Raw genomic sequence first — 15,354 nt, forward strand, 5'->3', positions numbered from 1 at the left:
ACACGTTCCGCATACGCTGGCCATAAGTTGCAGGCACGTTATGCGATCGTTGACAGTCAGTTGTAAGTTACTCATAAGTCGAAACACGTCGAGGTAATGCTTAGCGTACCCGAAACTTATTTCTAACCTATGAGTAACGTGTTGTAGGCACGTTACGCGATCGTTGACACGTTACTTGTAAGTTACTCACAAGTCGAAACACGTCGAGGTAATGTTTAGCGTCAGTGTTCCAGACTCCCTGTTTTTTTTCCCTTCGGTATGACAGTGATGTTGACACTTCGATTTCTAGTGCGGTTATAATATAATTATTAGGCTGCTGCTCAACGATTTAAATCATAACCGCACTAGAAATCGGAAGAATAAGAATAAGAATAAGAATAAGAATAAGAATAAGAATAAGAATAAGAAGAAGAATAACAAGAACAAGAAGAAGAAGAATAACAAGAAGAAGAAGAAGAATAACAAGAAGAACAAGAAGAAGAACAAGAAGAAGAACAAGAACAACAAGAAGAACAAGAAGAACCAGGGAGTCTGGAACACTGACGCTAAACATTACCTCGACGTGTTTCGATTTATGAGGAACTTACAACTAACATGTGTCGATGATCGCGTAATGTGCCTACAACTTATGGCCAGCGTATGCGGAACGTGTGCGTCATACGCTGGCATATGTCGAAAAATTTTCAACATGCTGAAAATTTGTCAATGTACGCGGCGTATGCCAGCGTGCTCTTAACGTATACAAAACTTACCCATAACGTATTCGGAAAATTTTTCATACGTCGGCATACGCTGGCTAAAACGTCAAGGTGTGACAGCGGCTTGACACTTTGATGTCTAGTGCGGTTATGATTTGAATCGTCGAGCCGCAGCCTTTTAATAGGCTACGCCACGTGATCGTCGGCCACGTGATCGTCGGCGATACACTGCTGCGCACTATGCATAAGTTCGACTATCGTTGGGCATAGGTTGTGAATGCCGACAACACGCTCAGCATTCGTTGATATAAGTTATCGAAACGTTCTGTGTACGTTACTAATACATTATGCATACGTCCAACTCGTTATGAATATATCCAAAACTGGAAAAAACATCAATAGTTCAGCGTACACCAGCGTTTTACATACATTTTGATACCTTGCCATACGCTGGCTAAAACGTCAAGGTGTGACAGGGCCTTAAAGCTAAACCATGAAGGAAATGGCTGGAGTTTCACTTGACTCACCTGTACATATTTTCGACGTCACACAAAAATCGCTATTAAAGAGTGTCTGTTCAGCCATTCTATTAAAAGGGTGTTTGCTCTATTTTTGTCAGTGATGCAGTTATGTTATGTGCAGAATGCTAAAAACAAAACAAAACTATAAGGGCACTAGGTAGAGCGCATACCTCCACCACGCAATGCCTGATCCACGAAAACATATCGGGCCAAATATTGTTGAAATATCGTGCTATATATCGTTTTTGGCCGTATCTCTCAATGGCGAAGAATGACTTTAAAAAATAAATAATTAACGTATCCAGATTTCGGATCGTCACCAAAATCAAATCGATTCGTCCTTGCCACACACCCAATGTGTCCAAGCTTCGTCCGAATCCGTCCACAACTTTTAAAAATAGTTTTATATATATATATATATATATATATATATATATATATATATATATATATATATATATATATATATATATATATATATATATATATATATATATGTCGTTTTAGCCCCATCTCTCAATGGTGAAGAATCATTTAAAAAATTATTGTAGTTAGATCCGGTTCCAGATCTTCACCAAAACCTAATCAGTTCGTCCTTGTCACACACCCAACCTGTCCACAAAATTTCATCCGAATCGTCCACAACTTTTTAAGATATCCTGCACACAGACAGAAAGGGGTGAAAAACATAACCTCCTTCAGCTTCGGTGTTGGAGGTAACCTTTTCACGAACACCGCAGTTACAAAATACCAGTGTTTTTTGATGTAAACTGATTTATGTACTTTCGGCCTCGTCTCATCCATTTTATGCAAGAAAACGTCAAAAGGCCACGTACTCACTCACCCCTTTGTCATTTTTAACAAACATGTCCCCAAACCCTTTAATCTCTCGACAAGAAATAGGGCCAGGGCAGGCTACTAAGCACACCATACAGTAGGTGGATGCATGCAGTGATATGCAGCAATCCCTTTCTTGAAGGGCATTTTACGACTGGATTCTATTCTGTTACGGTTTCAAATCCAAAATCAGACGGCCCTGTGGCGAGGACATTAAAACAAAAATAGTTCTTTAAAAGTAAGCACTTCACTTGACCACACGATTTGCACTGTTAACTATAAATTGCCAAGTAAGCGATCGACGTCTCAGGAATTATGAAAACACGTCTCTCCTCCATACTCAGGGCAGGTGATAAAGGAGAGAAAAACAAGTTGGAATGTGGAGTCACACTGCAAGCACGTGAACTACGTAAGCACACAGGATATTTGCACAATTGTGAGTTGGAGAAACAACTGTACTCCAACACCACCGACCACAGATCAGTACCCGCGAGAGGGCGTCTAGTTATAACAGTCACAACCAACACCATCGACTAAGAAGGAGACATCTACAGGTGTGCAGTCGCACCAAACAACAATGACCATGGATCAGTGCATGTAAGGAGCCATCTAGAGAAATAACAGTCATACCAAACACTAACGCCTTTGGACTATGCCCGCTGTATCTCAGTTGTGGGGTTTATGAGACATTTACACAAGATAAACAATGACAAACAAGGCCAGGTCTCAGTTCCTCCATCCATTGTGGTAATCAATCAAGGATGTATTCCTTCGATCCCTGCTAACAATTTGACCCCGCTGCATGATGTTCAGCCTTTTGGTAAAATCACCGGAATGTTTTCCATAAAACAAGTTTTACCCAATTCATGTACGAGGCTCGAGCAGAATAACAACTTTGACAAAATGGTTTAAAAAATAAGGAAGAACACATGTATTGAATAAGAACACCACGCAGGTTCATCTTAAAATGTGTGGTGCTCTAATTCGATCTAAAAAACACGCTTCTCTGGGTGTTTCACACAATGCCAGCGAAGCAGAAACTCCGGATGGTCCAGCGTCCCACTCAAAATACACCTCTTTGCACAAGATTCATGGAGATCTCATTACGTCAAGCAGCTGGGTATTTCATGAATATGTAAAACATTAAAGTTGAAGTGCTGACGTTAAACTTTAATGTTTTACATATTACATATTTAATGTTGAACTCCCAGGGCCCCTCCATCCAAAGCACAATTTCCTCTCCTTGACCAAACACAGCCAAGCTTCCCATTTTTCATAACTCGAGTCAAAAAAAAATCCGTTTCAAATGATTTATTTTGGAGGTCAGGCTGAAAAATTGGAATACGAGCTGTACAATTAGCAGTTTCCAGGCCTTTATGGCCACAGCTGGACACCCAGGCATGATGCTTAGTCAAAAAGCCCAAAACCCATGTCATCATCAGACTCTTCAGACTCCTCTTCCACCTTGGCTGGGGGAGCTTCAGTGGGGGCAGCAACAGCAACTACAGCAGGTTTATCCACGACAAAGGCTGATGGGTTGGCAAGCATTTCCTTCACCTGCCGGGACACAATTACATCAGGAAGTGTCAGTTCTGAGCAAGTCCATTTGAATTACCATTGCTCAAATCGATTCCATATTTTTTGCCTCCCAGCTCTGTAGATATCGATACTTTATGTCCTTTGCATATAATTAATCGGTGCCATCAGGTGTTACAACTGTAAATGAGCACACAACCTTCCTTTCAGCTAACCATTTAAATTTTTTTATTTTGATGAACCCTCTTAACAGTGTTGATGCTGCCAAAGCAGTTTATTGGCAAGGGGTGTATTTGGATGGTTTTCCATCGCCTTCCCAACACTGTTTGTCCATGCTCAATCCTCTGATAATGCTGATCGCCAAGCAAGGCATCAGCACGTACCATTTTTAAAGTCTTTGGTACGACTTGACCAGGGTTCCAATCGCCAACATCACATACTCAACTTCATTTTTTGGGATAAGAAGAGATTACTTTCAAAGGCAGATTCCATACACACCGAATAAGGCCAAAACAATGGCAGATTTCTCTGCCGATTTCACAACATGAAGCAGTCATCAGGAGGCTGAAAGGACCACAGGGGAAGGCTCTCCCTATGCACTGTGCAAAACGAATTTTAATTGGCATGAAATACATCTCAGCATGATTATAAAAATAACTTCCTCAATGTACATACTTGTACCATCCTGAAATGGTCCCCATGACAACTACCAAGCTAAAAGGCCATGAACTGGTCCCCATTCCCACTTGCACATAAGTAGATGACATGAAGATGGCCATTGTTTGGCTGGAGGTGGGTTTATTAGAATTTGCCTTTTTCAATAAATCATGAAATCCCAACCTATTAGTGTTTCACCGCAATTCGTGCCAAAACAGCCCCTCACCTTTTCAGCCAATGGGAAGGTGTAGTCCGTTTCCAAGGCCACAGCCAGCACGCGCTTGTATCCGTTGATGATAGAGTGTGAGATTGAGGCCACAGTGGGATAACCGATTTCCAGACAAACGCTGGCAATGTTCCGAACCCCCTGTGGACAAAAATTACGAGGTTTACTTGGACAGAATTCATGGTAAGATGTGGGGGTGGGGGAGATGGAGAAAATAAGCATAGACAAAAGAACAAATAGAATAAAATATTTTATCGCGTGACCCACGAGAATTCACCATTTCCCAATAAGGGGCCAACAGGATAGAGCAGAGAGGGTGAACTCATCTTTGAGCTGTGTAGTCCAGGTACAAAATCCGATCAGATCTGTGCTTCGCAGCCAGGGCAATGCATCGATGAGTGTGCAATCCTACGGTCGGGATGTTAATCTGGAGATCCATCTGCCAACACTGGTGGTTGCTTTACGTTAGGCAAACCAGACTCGGTGGTGTAATGGTTAGATCGTCCACTAAGAATCTGGGAGGTCGGCGGTTCGAACCCCGGCCGAGTCTTACCAAAGACTTTAAAAATTGCTCGGTGCATTGCACGTGCTTTGATGGATCTAATAGCCTCCTTCCGCGTTGAAGTTTCTTGTGAGGGAACTCGTATTTATTTACAGATCTCACAGTATATTTCGCAAAGAGTAAAGTTATTATTGCCAGCACACCAAACAAATTAAAAATTCCCATCCTAAACTCCAGCAGACAGTGCATCAACGAGACAGTTGTACTGCCAGAAATGATACAGCCAACAGCCAGATGCTGCAATTGAGTTAATGAATGAATGAATGTGTGCATTCAAGGAGAGAAAGGCAAGATGTTCATCATGGCGAAAGTTAATAGATGTTGATCATGGCGAAACTGGATTTCAGCCACTGCTCACCCCCTTAAACTCCCGGCCCCACAAACCACGAGAGAGAGAGAGCGAATTAAAACCAAGGACTTGCTTCGAGGAAACGTGCATGTAGATCAGCCTCGGTGATGTCGAGCACTTCAGGGCTGTAAATGCTACCGCTGTCATACACCTGCTGGATGAGGAGCCCGAAGGTGAATGGAGAGATGTTCAGCATGTTGAGCAGTGTTGCTTCGCTGGCTCCGACCCTCTCACTCATTTTTATAAGCTGGACATTACTCTAGAAATCGAAAAAAAGAATTGGGGATAGGAGGGGGGAGGAGAAAAAAAAAACAAAGAAGAAAAAGCAGCATGGATTAGGATCAAGCTCATTCCATTTGCACAAATATAAATGTAAACCGTGGATTTTAAAGAGCATATGACATGAATCATTTTCAAAATAAACACTATCATACCAGGGTGTCTACGAATTCACGAGGGAGCATAAAAAGCAGTCAAAACAGCTGTTCAGCCCCATCTCAGATCATCGCCCACCCAAAACCATGACCTTCTCTACCCCTATTAACGAACTGCTCCTCCCCCAAGCACAACCTCCTTCCAAATTTCCAGTTTTTCCTTCCTGAGTGTTTTCTTCTGTACCCATCTTGTTCACAACGTGCACCCTCCCCCTTCACATTGATTGTTTGTCCAAGTCTCCCTCCATTTTTATTTTGTCCTTCAACACTGCTGCTTGTGTGGTCCCCCCCCAGCCACGACCATTACTTTTGTTCTGCTGCATCGTCATCCGTTCAGTGTTCTTGCTCTACCATGAGCCTCAACACTGAACAAAAACATTAGTTTTTAGTTTAGAACTAAGATTAGTGGATACAAGCCAAAATATGTTAAATAAAACCAACAATGAGGAAAGGGTGAGGGGGGGGTGGGATGGATGGGTGTAGAATGAATACAATGTCATTCCATGTAAATGATAACATTTAAAGACAATAAGAACCTGGTTATTCTGATAAGCGCAAGTGTGCAGATATGTATTATCTTCCCTTAAAATCTTTTCCCCATAAAACAAATCCGACATTGGCACACCTGTTTTGCCGCTGCACATGCCTCCATCACAATGTATTGGCCGTAAAATAGTACGTACACTGTAAACCCCCAAGAATAATGGGAAGGCAACAGAAGACCTCAGACCGAGGACTCAAGCAGCGTACCAATATTTCGATGGTACCACGAGATATCTTTGTGGTGATGCCGAGAGCTTGGAAGAATGAGGTTTTCTCGGGGCCAAGGCCCGTGTTCTGTGCTGGCACCATAACATCGCATGGAGCAATGGCACCTGCGCGGGCCGCAGCTGGAACCTGGTACAAGACAGCACGATGAGCAGCAATAGCTTACTTGGAACAAACTCAGTGTCCAGGTGCACATGAGAGCTACCCAATGATTTTCCTCCCACACATTTCCCAACAATACCCCTTTGCACCATCTGAGTCACATTTCCAAAACTCTTCCAAACATGTTAATTGCAACCTCACTTTAATCCCACGAGGTAAACTGAGCGAATTGCATCAGCAGAAGAACGCAAGTAATATTTGCCACGACAAGTACACATTGCATAGATGCAATCAAAGTGTACATTGCTTGTATTCTATTCCGAGTTGCCACGTTACTAAGATCACAAACCTTGTTTTTCAAAAGCAGGTCACGAATTTCAGCCAGGTCTTCCTTTGTAAACACAAAGCCAACGTTGCCTTTTATGTGAGAAAGCAGTCTGTAAAGTGGAAGAATAAAACCAATGTAAAAGTACAGCGTTAGGAGGTTATTTCACACGATGAGCAGCTTGCAAACATAAAATATAAAAAAATTGAAAAAAGTGTTCACATAGAACCACAACGCACGGAGTCGTAGCAAACCGACTGCGGCTGCACAAAACCTGCCCGGAAACGTACTTTTCTAAGGTTGGGATACTCTCCAGGTGGCCGCGGATGGCTTTGCGCATCATGGTGTTCTTGCCCATGAGAACAACAGCCTTCCCTCGCAGGGACATGCGTATCTGTTGCATCTGCTTGGAGCCAACATTGTCTGCTCCAACGATGAAGCAGCGAGGGTATTCATCAAGCAGTTTCTGCAAACACAACGTCGGTTTGCCAAGTCTTCAAGGGTATGTGTACCGAAAAGGACCGCAATAGTTTACTTTCAGTAACTTCTTAGAAATTATGTAAATATAAATACATATATATATATATATATATATACATATATATATGTATATCTGAATCAACCCCCCTAACTTGATGAGACAGCAGGGTACAGATCGAGTCCCATCACAATGCTTTCTGCACAACCTGGAGGTGATGTGTTGATGTAATTTATGCACATGACATCATCGTCGTGTCATCGTCTGTGTGCTTCTTTAGCTGAATATATATATATATATATATATATATATATATATATATATATATATATATATATATATATATATATATATCATACATGTGTTTTGATTTGTTACCATGTATACGCACCACAACTTCTCGATAAAATTTTGGTGAAAAAAAATGTGCATTACATTCAGAAAGTGATAGTAGGCATTTTTCAAAGTTCCTCCTTATCGCAGTTTGCAATAAATTGTGTCAATCATGGCTGGTAAGGACTCGTGGGAGCTTGTTATTGCAAATCACAAAGAGTTGCAAGGGAACTGCTTATCTCCAATTTTCAACTTAATCCACAGATATGTCATCCCTTGCAAATAATCTTAAGAAGGATGCTTATTGTTAAGCTGGTTATGTCATCTTGGATATATTTACAAAGAGAAAGGAAAAGTTATCCTGGATTCTGTGGGATCTAAAGCCCCTAACATCATTGGCATCTCCCACAATGAGGCTGAAGCACAAAGTCTCTGGATGTCATGTACTCTCTCAGAGGCCTTTTGTACTTTCACACTGAGTTTTTTTTTATTTTTAAAATAAACACTCCTGTCTACCCCCATCTGCTCTCTCAGGCTTACAGCCCTCCCCAGCTCTTGCGAGATGCACACGTTCTTCCAGTAACTACTCTGGTTAAACCCCCCAAATTCAGGCTCACTGCACACCTCTACACTTTAGTTAGCCTCTTCTCTCATTCGTGGAATCGTTTCTGGAGAGGGTTCCATCAGAATATTCCCTTCAAGCATCAAACAGTGCACCCCTCTCATGTCCCCTCCCCCATCCCTACCTTCAATCTTTTCTACTCACATTAACCCTACCCAACCCTGTACCGACACAAAACTAAACTGTTTGCTTCCCTCCTCTCTCCCCTTTTCCTATTAGTTCATTCTGTTGCTTGTTGAATCCCACTGTCACCATGTTGCCTTATTATCCTGTCATCTAACTTCCATGATCCGAGATTGTGTGTGTTTTCCTGTTCGTGGTGGATTTGTATTTGATTAGCTTCATAGATTATAGTACATATATATAGATATATATATATATATATATATATATATATATATATATATATATATATATATATCCAAAATAAGTATCCAAGGATGAAAGAGTGGTGATTGGAGCAGATTTCAATGGGCATGTTGGGGAAGGGAATAAAGAGGATGAGGAGGTGATGGGGAGGTACAGTCTCAACAAGAGAAATGTGGAAGGGCAAATGGTGGTAGAGTTTGCAAAAAGAATGGAAATGGCAGTGGTAAATACGCATTTCAAGAAGAAGGAGGAACACAGGGTGACATACAAGAGTGGAGGAAAGTGCACACAGGTCAGAAAATCATTAATTTGCTTACAGGTGCAGGTTCTTTCGGTAAGGGAACTACGTTTTGAGGTTAATATCATTTACAGCAATCCTTTAAATTATATTTCAGGAATAGCCGATACTGTACGTGTGAGTGCGAGTGCGAGATATATATATATATATATATATATATATATATATATATATATATATATATATATATATATATATATATATATATGTATATATATATATATATATATATATATATATATATATATATATATATATATATATATATATTTGTTAGAAACAGAAAATGAAAAAAAATGAGGTGTGTGTATTATATAGAAATAAAACATTTGATTCACCCACATAAAATAGGAAATAATTCGTCAAAATGTCCCCTTACATTAGCCATCGTTCCACAGAATATTCACCAGAACTAAGCACGAAGCACAATATGTTAACTACCAGAAAATTACATGCTGCAGACTTGCTAACCATGAAATGAAAGTTTATTCATGCAAAAAAACTGTTATGCAAAAGTGATGATGCACTTGCCAGTTACTTACAATGATCTTAGAAAAATAGTTTGCTTTCCAAGTTGCCTTGTCTTCCTTGGGCATCGTGATGTGCGTCCAGGGATTGCCAAAACTGGTTTAAAGACTGCAGTCAAAAAAAAAAGAGAAGCAAAAACAACAAAAATAGGACCACTGGACCAGTAGCTTATCTGGGCCCTGGCCTAATGTTGTAATCCAAATATGGTTGCATTCTGACTGGTGGGTCTGGGGAAAAAGATTTTTGAAGGAATCTATATGATTTTCCCCAAAAACTGACGAGGTCGGCCATTTTGACACACTTCCAGTTAAGTAATCCACATTAATTGCACAATCTAATTGTTATCCCTACCCTATCATAATGTTGCAACCCAAATTTGGTAGCTTTCTGACAGGTTGGTCTCGAGAAGACTTTGGAAGGAATTTGCGTGACCGCCATTTTGACATACTTCCGGTCACATGATCAGCATGGCCCCCGCAATTTAACATTAGGACAGTGTCCTAATGTTGTAACCCAAATTTAGTAGGATTTTGACTGGTGGTTCTGGAGAAGATTTTTGGAGGAATTTACACGATTTTCTTCAAAAATTGACTGTCGGCCATTTTGACCTACTTAAAGTCATGTGATCGGCATGAGCTTCGTAATTTAACATCCCTACCCTGGTCTAATGTTGTAACCCAAATTTGGAAGCATTCTGACTGGTGGATCTGGTGAAGATTTTTGAATAAATTTACTAAGTCGGCAATTTTGACCTACTTAAAGTCATGTGACCGGAACGAGCTTTATCATTCGTGTTATCAGTAAGGAGAGGAACGTTGCTGCAAATTTTCAGCTTTATCAGCTCAGCGGTTTGGCCGGAGAAGTTGAAAAAGGAGACGGACGGACGGACAGACGGACGGTGCGTGATGACAATACCTTATCTGGAATTTAATTCCAGATAAGCTCAAAGCTAATTAGACAGAGTGCAGCTGTTTAAAAATAAATAAAGAAATTCACATTCGACACCATATTGTCACCTCTCCAACAAATAAAATTATTTTATTTGTGGCACAAATTAACTCATCGCCTTGTTCAAAAAGACAAAAACTAACTACTTCGTTAATGGCCCTAATCAATCCCACCTTGCTGGGTCGGCAGGGGAATGTGTAGGCCTAAGTCTTTCAGGAACAGGCTGGCCAGGCCTTGCGTTTAACTGAAGGCAATTTGAGCAGGAATTTTTAATTCGTTCAGGCTGATGGCGATAATTCACCGACTCTTCATGAAACACAAGAGATCTTAATGTCCACCAACAAGCACTGACAGACGGGTCCTCCAGTTGAACATCGATCAGAGGCTGGCCCTGCTTGCTGGCGCATTGATGGCTGGCCCTGCCTGCGAAATACCAGTCAAGCTGAGACGACATGCGAACCCAGGCTTGACGGCTCAAAGATGATTGCACAACCTCCAAGCTCTAACCCCAGCCTCTCAAAAGACAGACACCTTAAATATTTTAAAAAAATGGATTCAAACGTGTCATCTCTTTGTTGACTTTTATTGAGGGCTTATTTTTGGAAAAGTGATTCAATATTGATGGAAGAGCAGGGGTAAATTCCAGGAAAATAGGAGACAGTGGACTCTCCGGTGTGCCTCAGGGTGGACACGCATCACGAACGTGATGGGAAGGAACTAAAGTTGCCCCGAGTAGGGTGAGCTTTCCAGATTGAGAAAACAAGCTGCTTGCTACCTCCAAGCTGAGGAGGCTGATTGTGTACGATTGCAGGACAACAGAGGTGTGTTCAGTTACCAAGCAGCTAGCTATCGCTCGCCAAGCCAGACGTTCATCAACAATTTCGCATGGAGTACTTGCTCGAGTACTTAAGCCGCTTAGCGAGCGCTCTACAAGATACTTGGTAACTGAACACACCCCAGGAGGAGACATCATTCCAGTGATTCCATTACACGAGCAGTGAGTGGACAAAACAACACAGGATGTGAAATTCGAAACTGGGATCCAAGCAAGCATGCTGAGCAATGTGCTCGAATGAAAACACTAAACCAGGCCAAGGGATGGAAACAGCCAAGATGTGAACGATTTGGTCAATCAAGGACGAGATGATGATCAATGAAAAAGACGATCAAAAGTTTGACAAAGTCGAAGCGAACAATTATCGCGAACGCAGCGAGCTTCATACTTAAAGCGTGCACGTGAGAGAATAGGAAACAACAACAACAACAACAACACAATAGCCCTGGCAATTTGGAATCCGTGTTGTTGGCTATGACCTTTTACCTCCGTTTTTTTTTAAACGCTGTGCGGTGTATAAACACGATTGGGTTTTATTTCTATCTCGTGAATATTACTTAACGCGTGCACATGAGAGAATAGGAAACAACAACAACACAATACCATGGCAATTTGGAATCAGTGTCGTTGCCTATGACCCTTTTGCTTCCAGTTTTTTTTTTTTTTGCTTCTGGTTTTTGTCATGGGGAATGATGCATGCCGGGAGATACAGGCATCGTAGAAGACATGAAAGACCCAAATATCAGACATGGTGTATATTTCCTCCACCGATTTTAATAAAGATATCTCCCACATCATCAAAAAATAATTTTTTATCGTTATTTACGTTATTTGATCGCTGATCCTGAATCCAGGCCGAAGTAACCGGAAATTGCGTATACAGTTGTGAACAAGTTGTAGGTAAAGTCAGAAGCGAATGTAAGAAGAATTCTACGTTCGGTTCTCGTATTTATTTGAGATATTTGATATTTATCTCATATGAGATCCTGTTCTAGGCGGTGTAGTTGGCGTTGTGAAGGTAATGTTGAGGTAATATTTTTTTTTTAGATGAGATCCTGTTCTCGGCGGTGTAGTTGTTGTGAGGGTAATGTTGAGGTAATAGGTAAAGTCAGAAGCGAATGTAAGAAGAATTCTATGTTTGCTTCTAGGATTTGCCTATCTATCTATAATTCCAGCAATGTGTGTGCGTGTGTGTGTGACCGCTGTTCCGATCTAATTGAAACTTGCCAGATATATTGCTGGGGACCTGAGGATGTGCCTTTTCAAGGTTTGATATTAATCGGACGAGTGTTTCCCAAGTTATGGCCAAATATTTACCAACCAATGACAGGAACCGTTGCTGTGGCCATTTTATATCAACCAATGACAGGAACCGTTGCTGTGGCTATTTGATATCAACCAATGACAGGAAGCGTTGCTGCGTAGCCGTGGTCGATGGTGAAGAGAAACTCAGCCGCGTTCGCCATTACGGGTTTTTTCTCTCCTCTCCGTGTTTTTCCTTGTGAAAAGGCAAAATACGTTGGCGCTAATTGAATAATTGGCCATTAAAACTAAATTGCGAATAATCATAACTGCGATATGCGAACTTCCGGATAGTGACGAGTACTGTATTCTTTCTCGATATATCGACTTACTGTATTCTTTAATGATTTTCTTAAATACAAGGCCCCAATCCAGTCAGTGACGATTACTGCATTCTTTCTCGATTTATCGACTGACTGTATTCTTTCTTTCTCGATTTTCTTAAACACAATGCCCCAATGCAGTCGTCGTTTACGACAGTGAATGAACGGCCTGTCTAGTTGTTTGAAAGGTTTTTTTTGCACATACGGCCACGCACGTACGGGCACGTGAGAGCGAAGGAACGGCCAGTGTGGTTGTTGTTTCTGGCACGCGGTTTGAAAGTTTTTTTTATCTTGCCAAAACGAAGTTTTTGCAAGATATGTTAGTCAGCTTGTATGTTTTTTTTTTTTGTTTGTTTGTCTGTAATCACGTATAAAAAATTCTGCAGAGCAGTTATCATTGGAAATTTTTGTAACTTCGCATATCAGAGGCATATAGAGGTCCCTTTCAGCGCACAAAATTTTGAAGGTGAAGGTCAAAAGTCAAGGTCACTGTCGCAAATCAGGGGAGTCGACGAAACCCTTATTTTTTTGAGTAATTTTAACGGATAGTCTTCAAACTTCATGGGAATATAGTTCATGGTCTGGCACTCAGCTGATTAATTTTTGGTGGCGATTGGCCTTGACCTTCATACGTTTTTTTTTTTTTGTCTGTAATCACGTATAAATCACTCTGCAGAGCACAGTTATTGGAAATTTTTGTAACTTCGCATATCAGAGGCCTATAGAGGTGCCTTTCAGCGCATAAAATTTTGAAGGTCAAGGTCAAAGGTCAAGGTCACAAATCAGGGGAGTCGACGAAACCCTTATTTTTTGAGTAATTTTGATCGGATCACCTTCAAACTTCAGGGGAATATAGTTCATGGTCTGGCGCTCAGCTGATTAATTTTTGGTGGCGATTGGCCTTGACCTGCATGGTTAGCGCCTCAGGTCAAACATATTTGACCCCAAGGTCAAATTTTCAAGTTTTAGGAACCATATCGTGTAATACCTCAAATTGAACACCTCGATGAGTGCTTTCTAGATATGTCAAGCTTGAGACATTATGACGTCATTTGGTGACGTTATGAGGCAAAAGCATATTTTTCATGGTTACTCTGTAGAACGATTCTCATCGGAATCTCTCGTAGGCAGATATTCCTCAAGGAGTCGCTCCTGGTGGATAGCAGCTCTGTTCACCTCAGTGTGACCTTAAAGAAGTCACACGTGGTCACCTTTTGGCAAGATACGGGTCACCCTGCGGGTGACATCGGTTTTATTTTTTTTTTGTTTTGTTTGCACGTACGGCCACGCATGTACGGGCACGCACCTACGGGCATGCACTAGTTCCATATTAAACCTTCGATTGCGCAAATTCCAAGCCGAGCAATCTTTTTATTGTCGTTTACAAAGTATCCTAAGGTACAAGAACGCCAGTGAAGACAACAAATCACAATCACTCAGGATGAGGAAGATCGACAATGCCAGGGAAGGTTTACATTGGAAGCCGAGACGAAATGTCCCTTTGTTATTAATCCCGGAGAAAAACGTCACATTCCGCCGAGTTGAAGAGAAAGCGAATAAAGACTGCAACCACGGACCAAACTAAATAAACTAGTTCAAACGAGCGACTAGTCGAACACGTAATCGATCCATTGCACCGAGCAGGCCGCGAACCTCGTGCGAGTTAGGCCTCAGAACCCTCCGTGCGAGTTAGGCCTCAGAACCCTCCGTGCGAGTTAGGCCTCAGGACCCTCCGTGCGAGTTAGGCCTCAGGACCCTCCGTGCGAGTTAGGCCTCAGGACCCTCCGTGCGAGTTAGGCCTCAGGACCCTCCGTGCGAGTTAGGCCTCAGGACCCTCCGTGCGAGTTAGGCCTCAGGACCCTCCGTGCGAGTTAGGCCTCAGGACCCTCCGTGCGAGTTAGGCCTCAGGACCCTCCGTGTGAGTTAGGCCTCAGAACCCTCCGTGCGTTTACAAAACCCGTTATTTGTCGTAATTTGAGGAAATCATTTACTTCTCCTTCGCTACAAATGAAAACGATGCAAATTCAAGAGCCATTAAATGTATAATTGTTTTTATAATCCATAATGTCGCAGACACGGTGCTATCCCTCACCTCAGCGAAGCGGGCATTGAAAAAGAGAACCAGATGACGTACACCCAGAATTCCAAGCACGTTGAACCAATTACAAACTCTGACGTCGGCAGGATCTACTGCAGTCTATATAAAACACCACTTACAAGGCTTGTATCATTCACCGAATAGCAGAGAAAATAAATTTGCCATATTCTACCAATTAATGCATTATAACTTTCACGATTAGAAG

The 15,354-nt window shown here is 41.6% G+C and overlaps 1 protein-coding gene across 1 annotated transcript; it reads right to left on the bottom strand.

The window, feature by feature from the left end:
* Window positions 1-3,352: 3,352 nt before the first annotated feature.
* RPLP0 (ribosomal protein lateral stalk subunit P0) lies at window positions 3,353-15,262 on the bottom strand. Its single transcript, XM_085860417.1, has 8 exons — window positions 15,144-15,262; window positions 9,658-9,751; window positions 7,306-7,481; window positions 7,040-7,127; window positions 6,571-6,717; window positions 5,460-5,645; window positions 4,476-4,616; window positions 3,353-3,613 (listed from the first exon to the last, which is right to left on the bottom strand). Exons 2-8 carry the CDS (start codon window positions 9,709-9,711, stop codon window positions 3,464-3,466), a joined length of 942 nt encoding a protein of 313 aa, XP_085716543.1. The 5' UTR covers window positions 9,712-9,751; window positions 15,144-15,262; the 3' UTR covers window positions 3,353-3,463.
* Window positions 15,263-15,354: the final 92 nt, after the last annotated feature.

The sequence above is a fragment of the Eptatretus burgeri genome, chromosome 16, assembly GCF_056783735.1.
Source record: "Eptatretus burgeri isolate ZD-2024b chromosome 16, Ebu_testis_v1, whole genome shotgun sequence".
In the NCBI taxonomy this organism is placed as follows: Eukaryota; Metazoa; Chordata; class Myxini; order Myxiniformes; family Myxinidae; genus Eptatretus; species Eptatretus burgeri.

What these genes read in the sequence shown, in the direction of transcription:
- RPLP0 (XM_085860417.1), bottom strand. Translation starts at nt 9,711, where the DNA reads ATGCCCAAGGAAGACAAGGCAACTTGGAAAGCAAACTATTTTTCTAAG. An exon ending in AGTATCCCAACCTTAGAAAA is followed by an intron (nt 7,128 to 7,305) that starts GTACGTTTCCGG and finishes TCCACTTTACAG; the next exon opens with ACTGCTTTCTCACATAAAAG. An exon ending in ACCTGCTTTTGAAAAACAAG is followed by an intron (nt 6,718 to 7,039) that starts GTTTGTGATCTT and finishes GTCTTGTACCAG; the next exon opens with GTTCCAGCTGCGGCCCGCGC.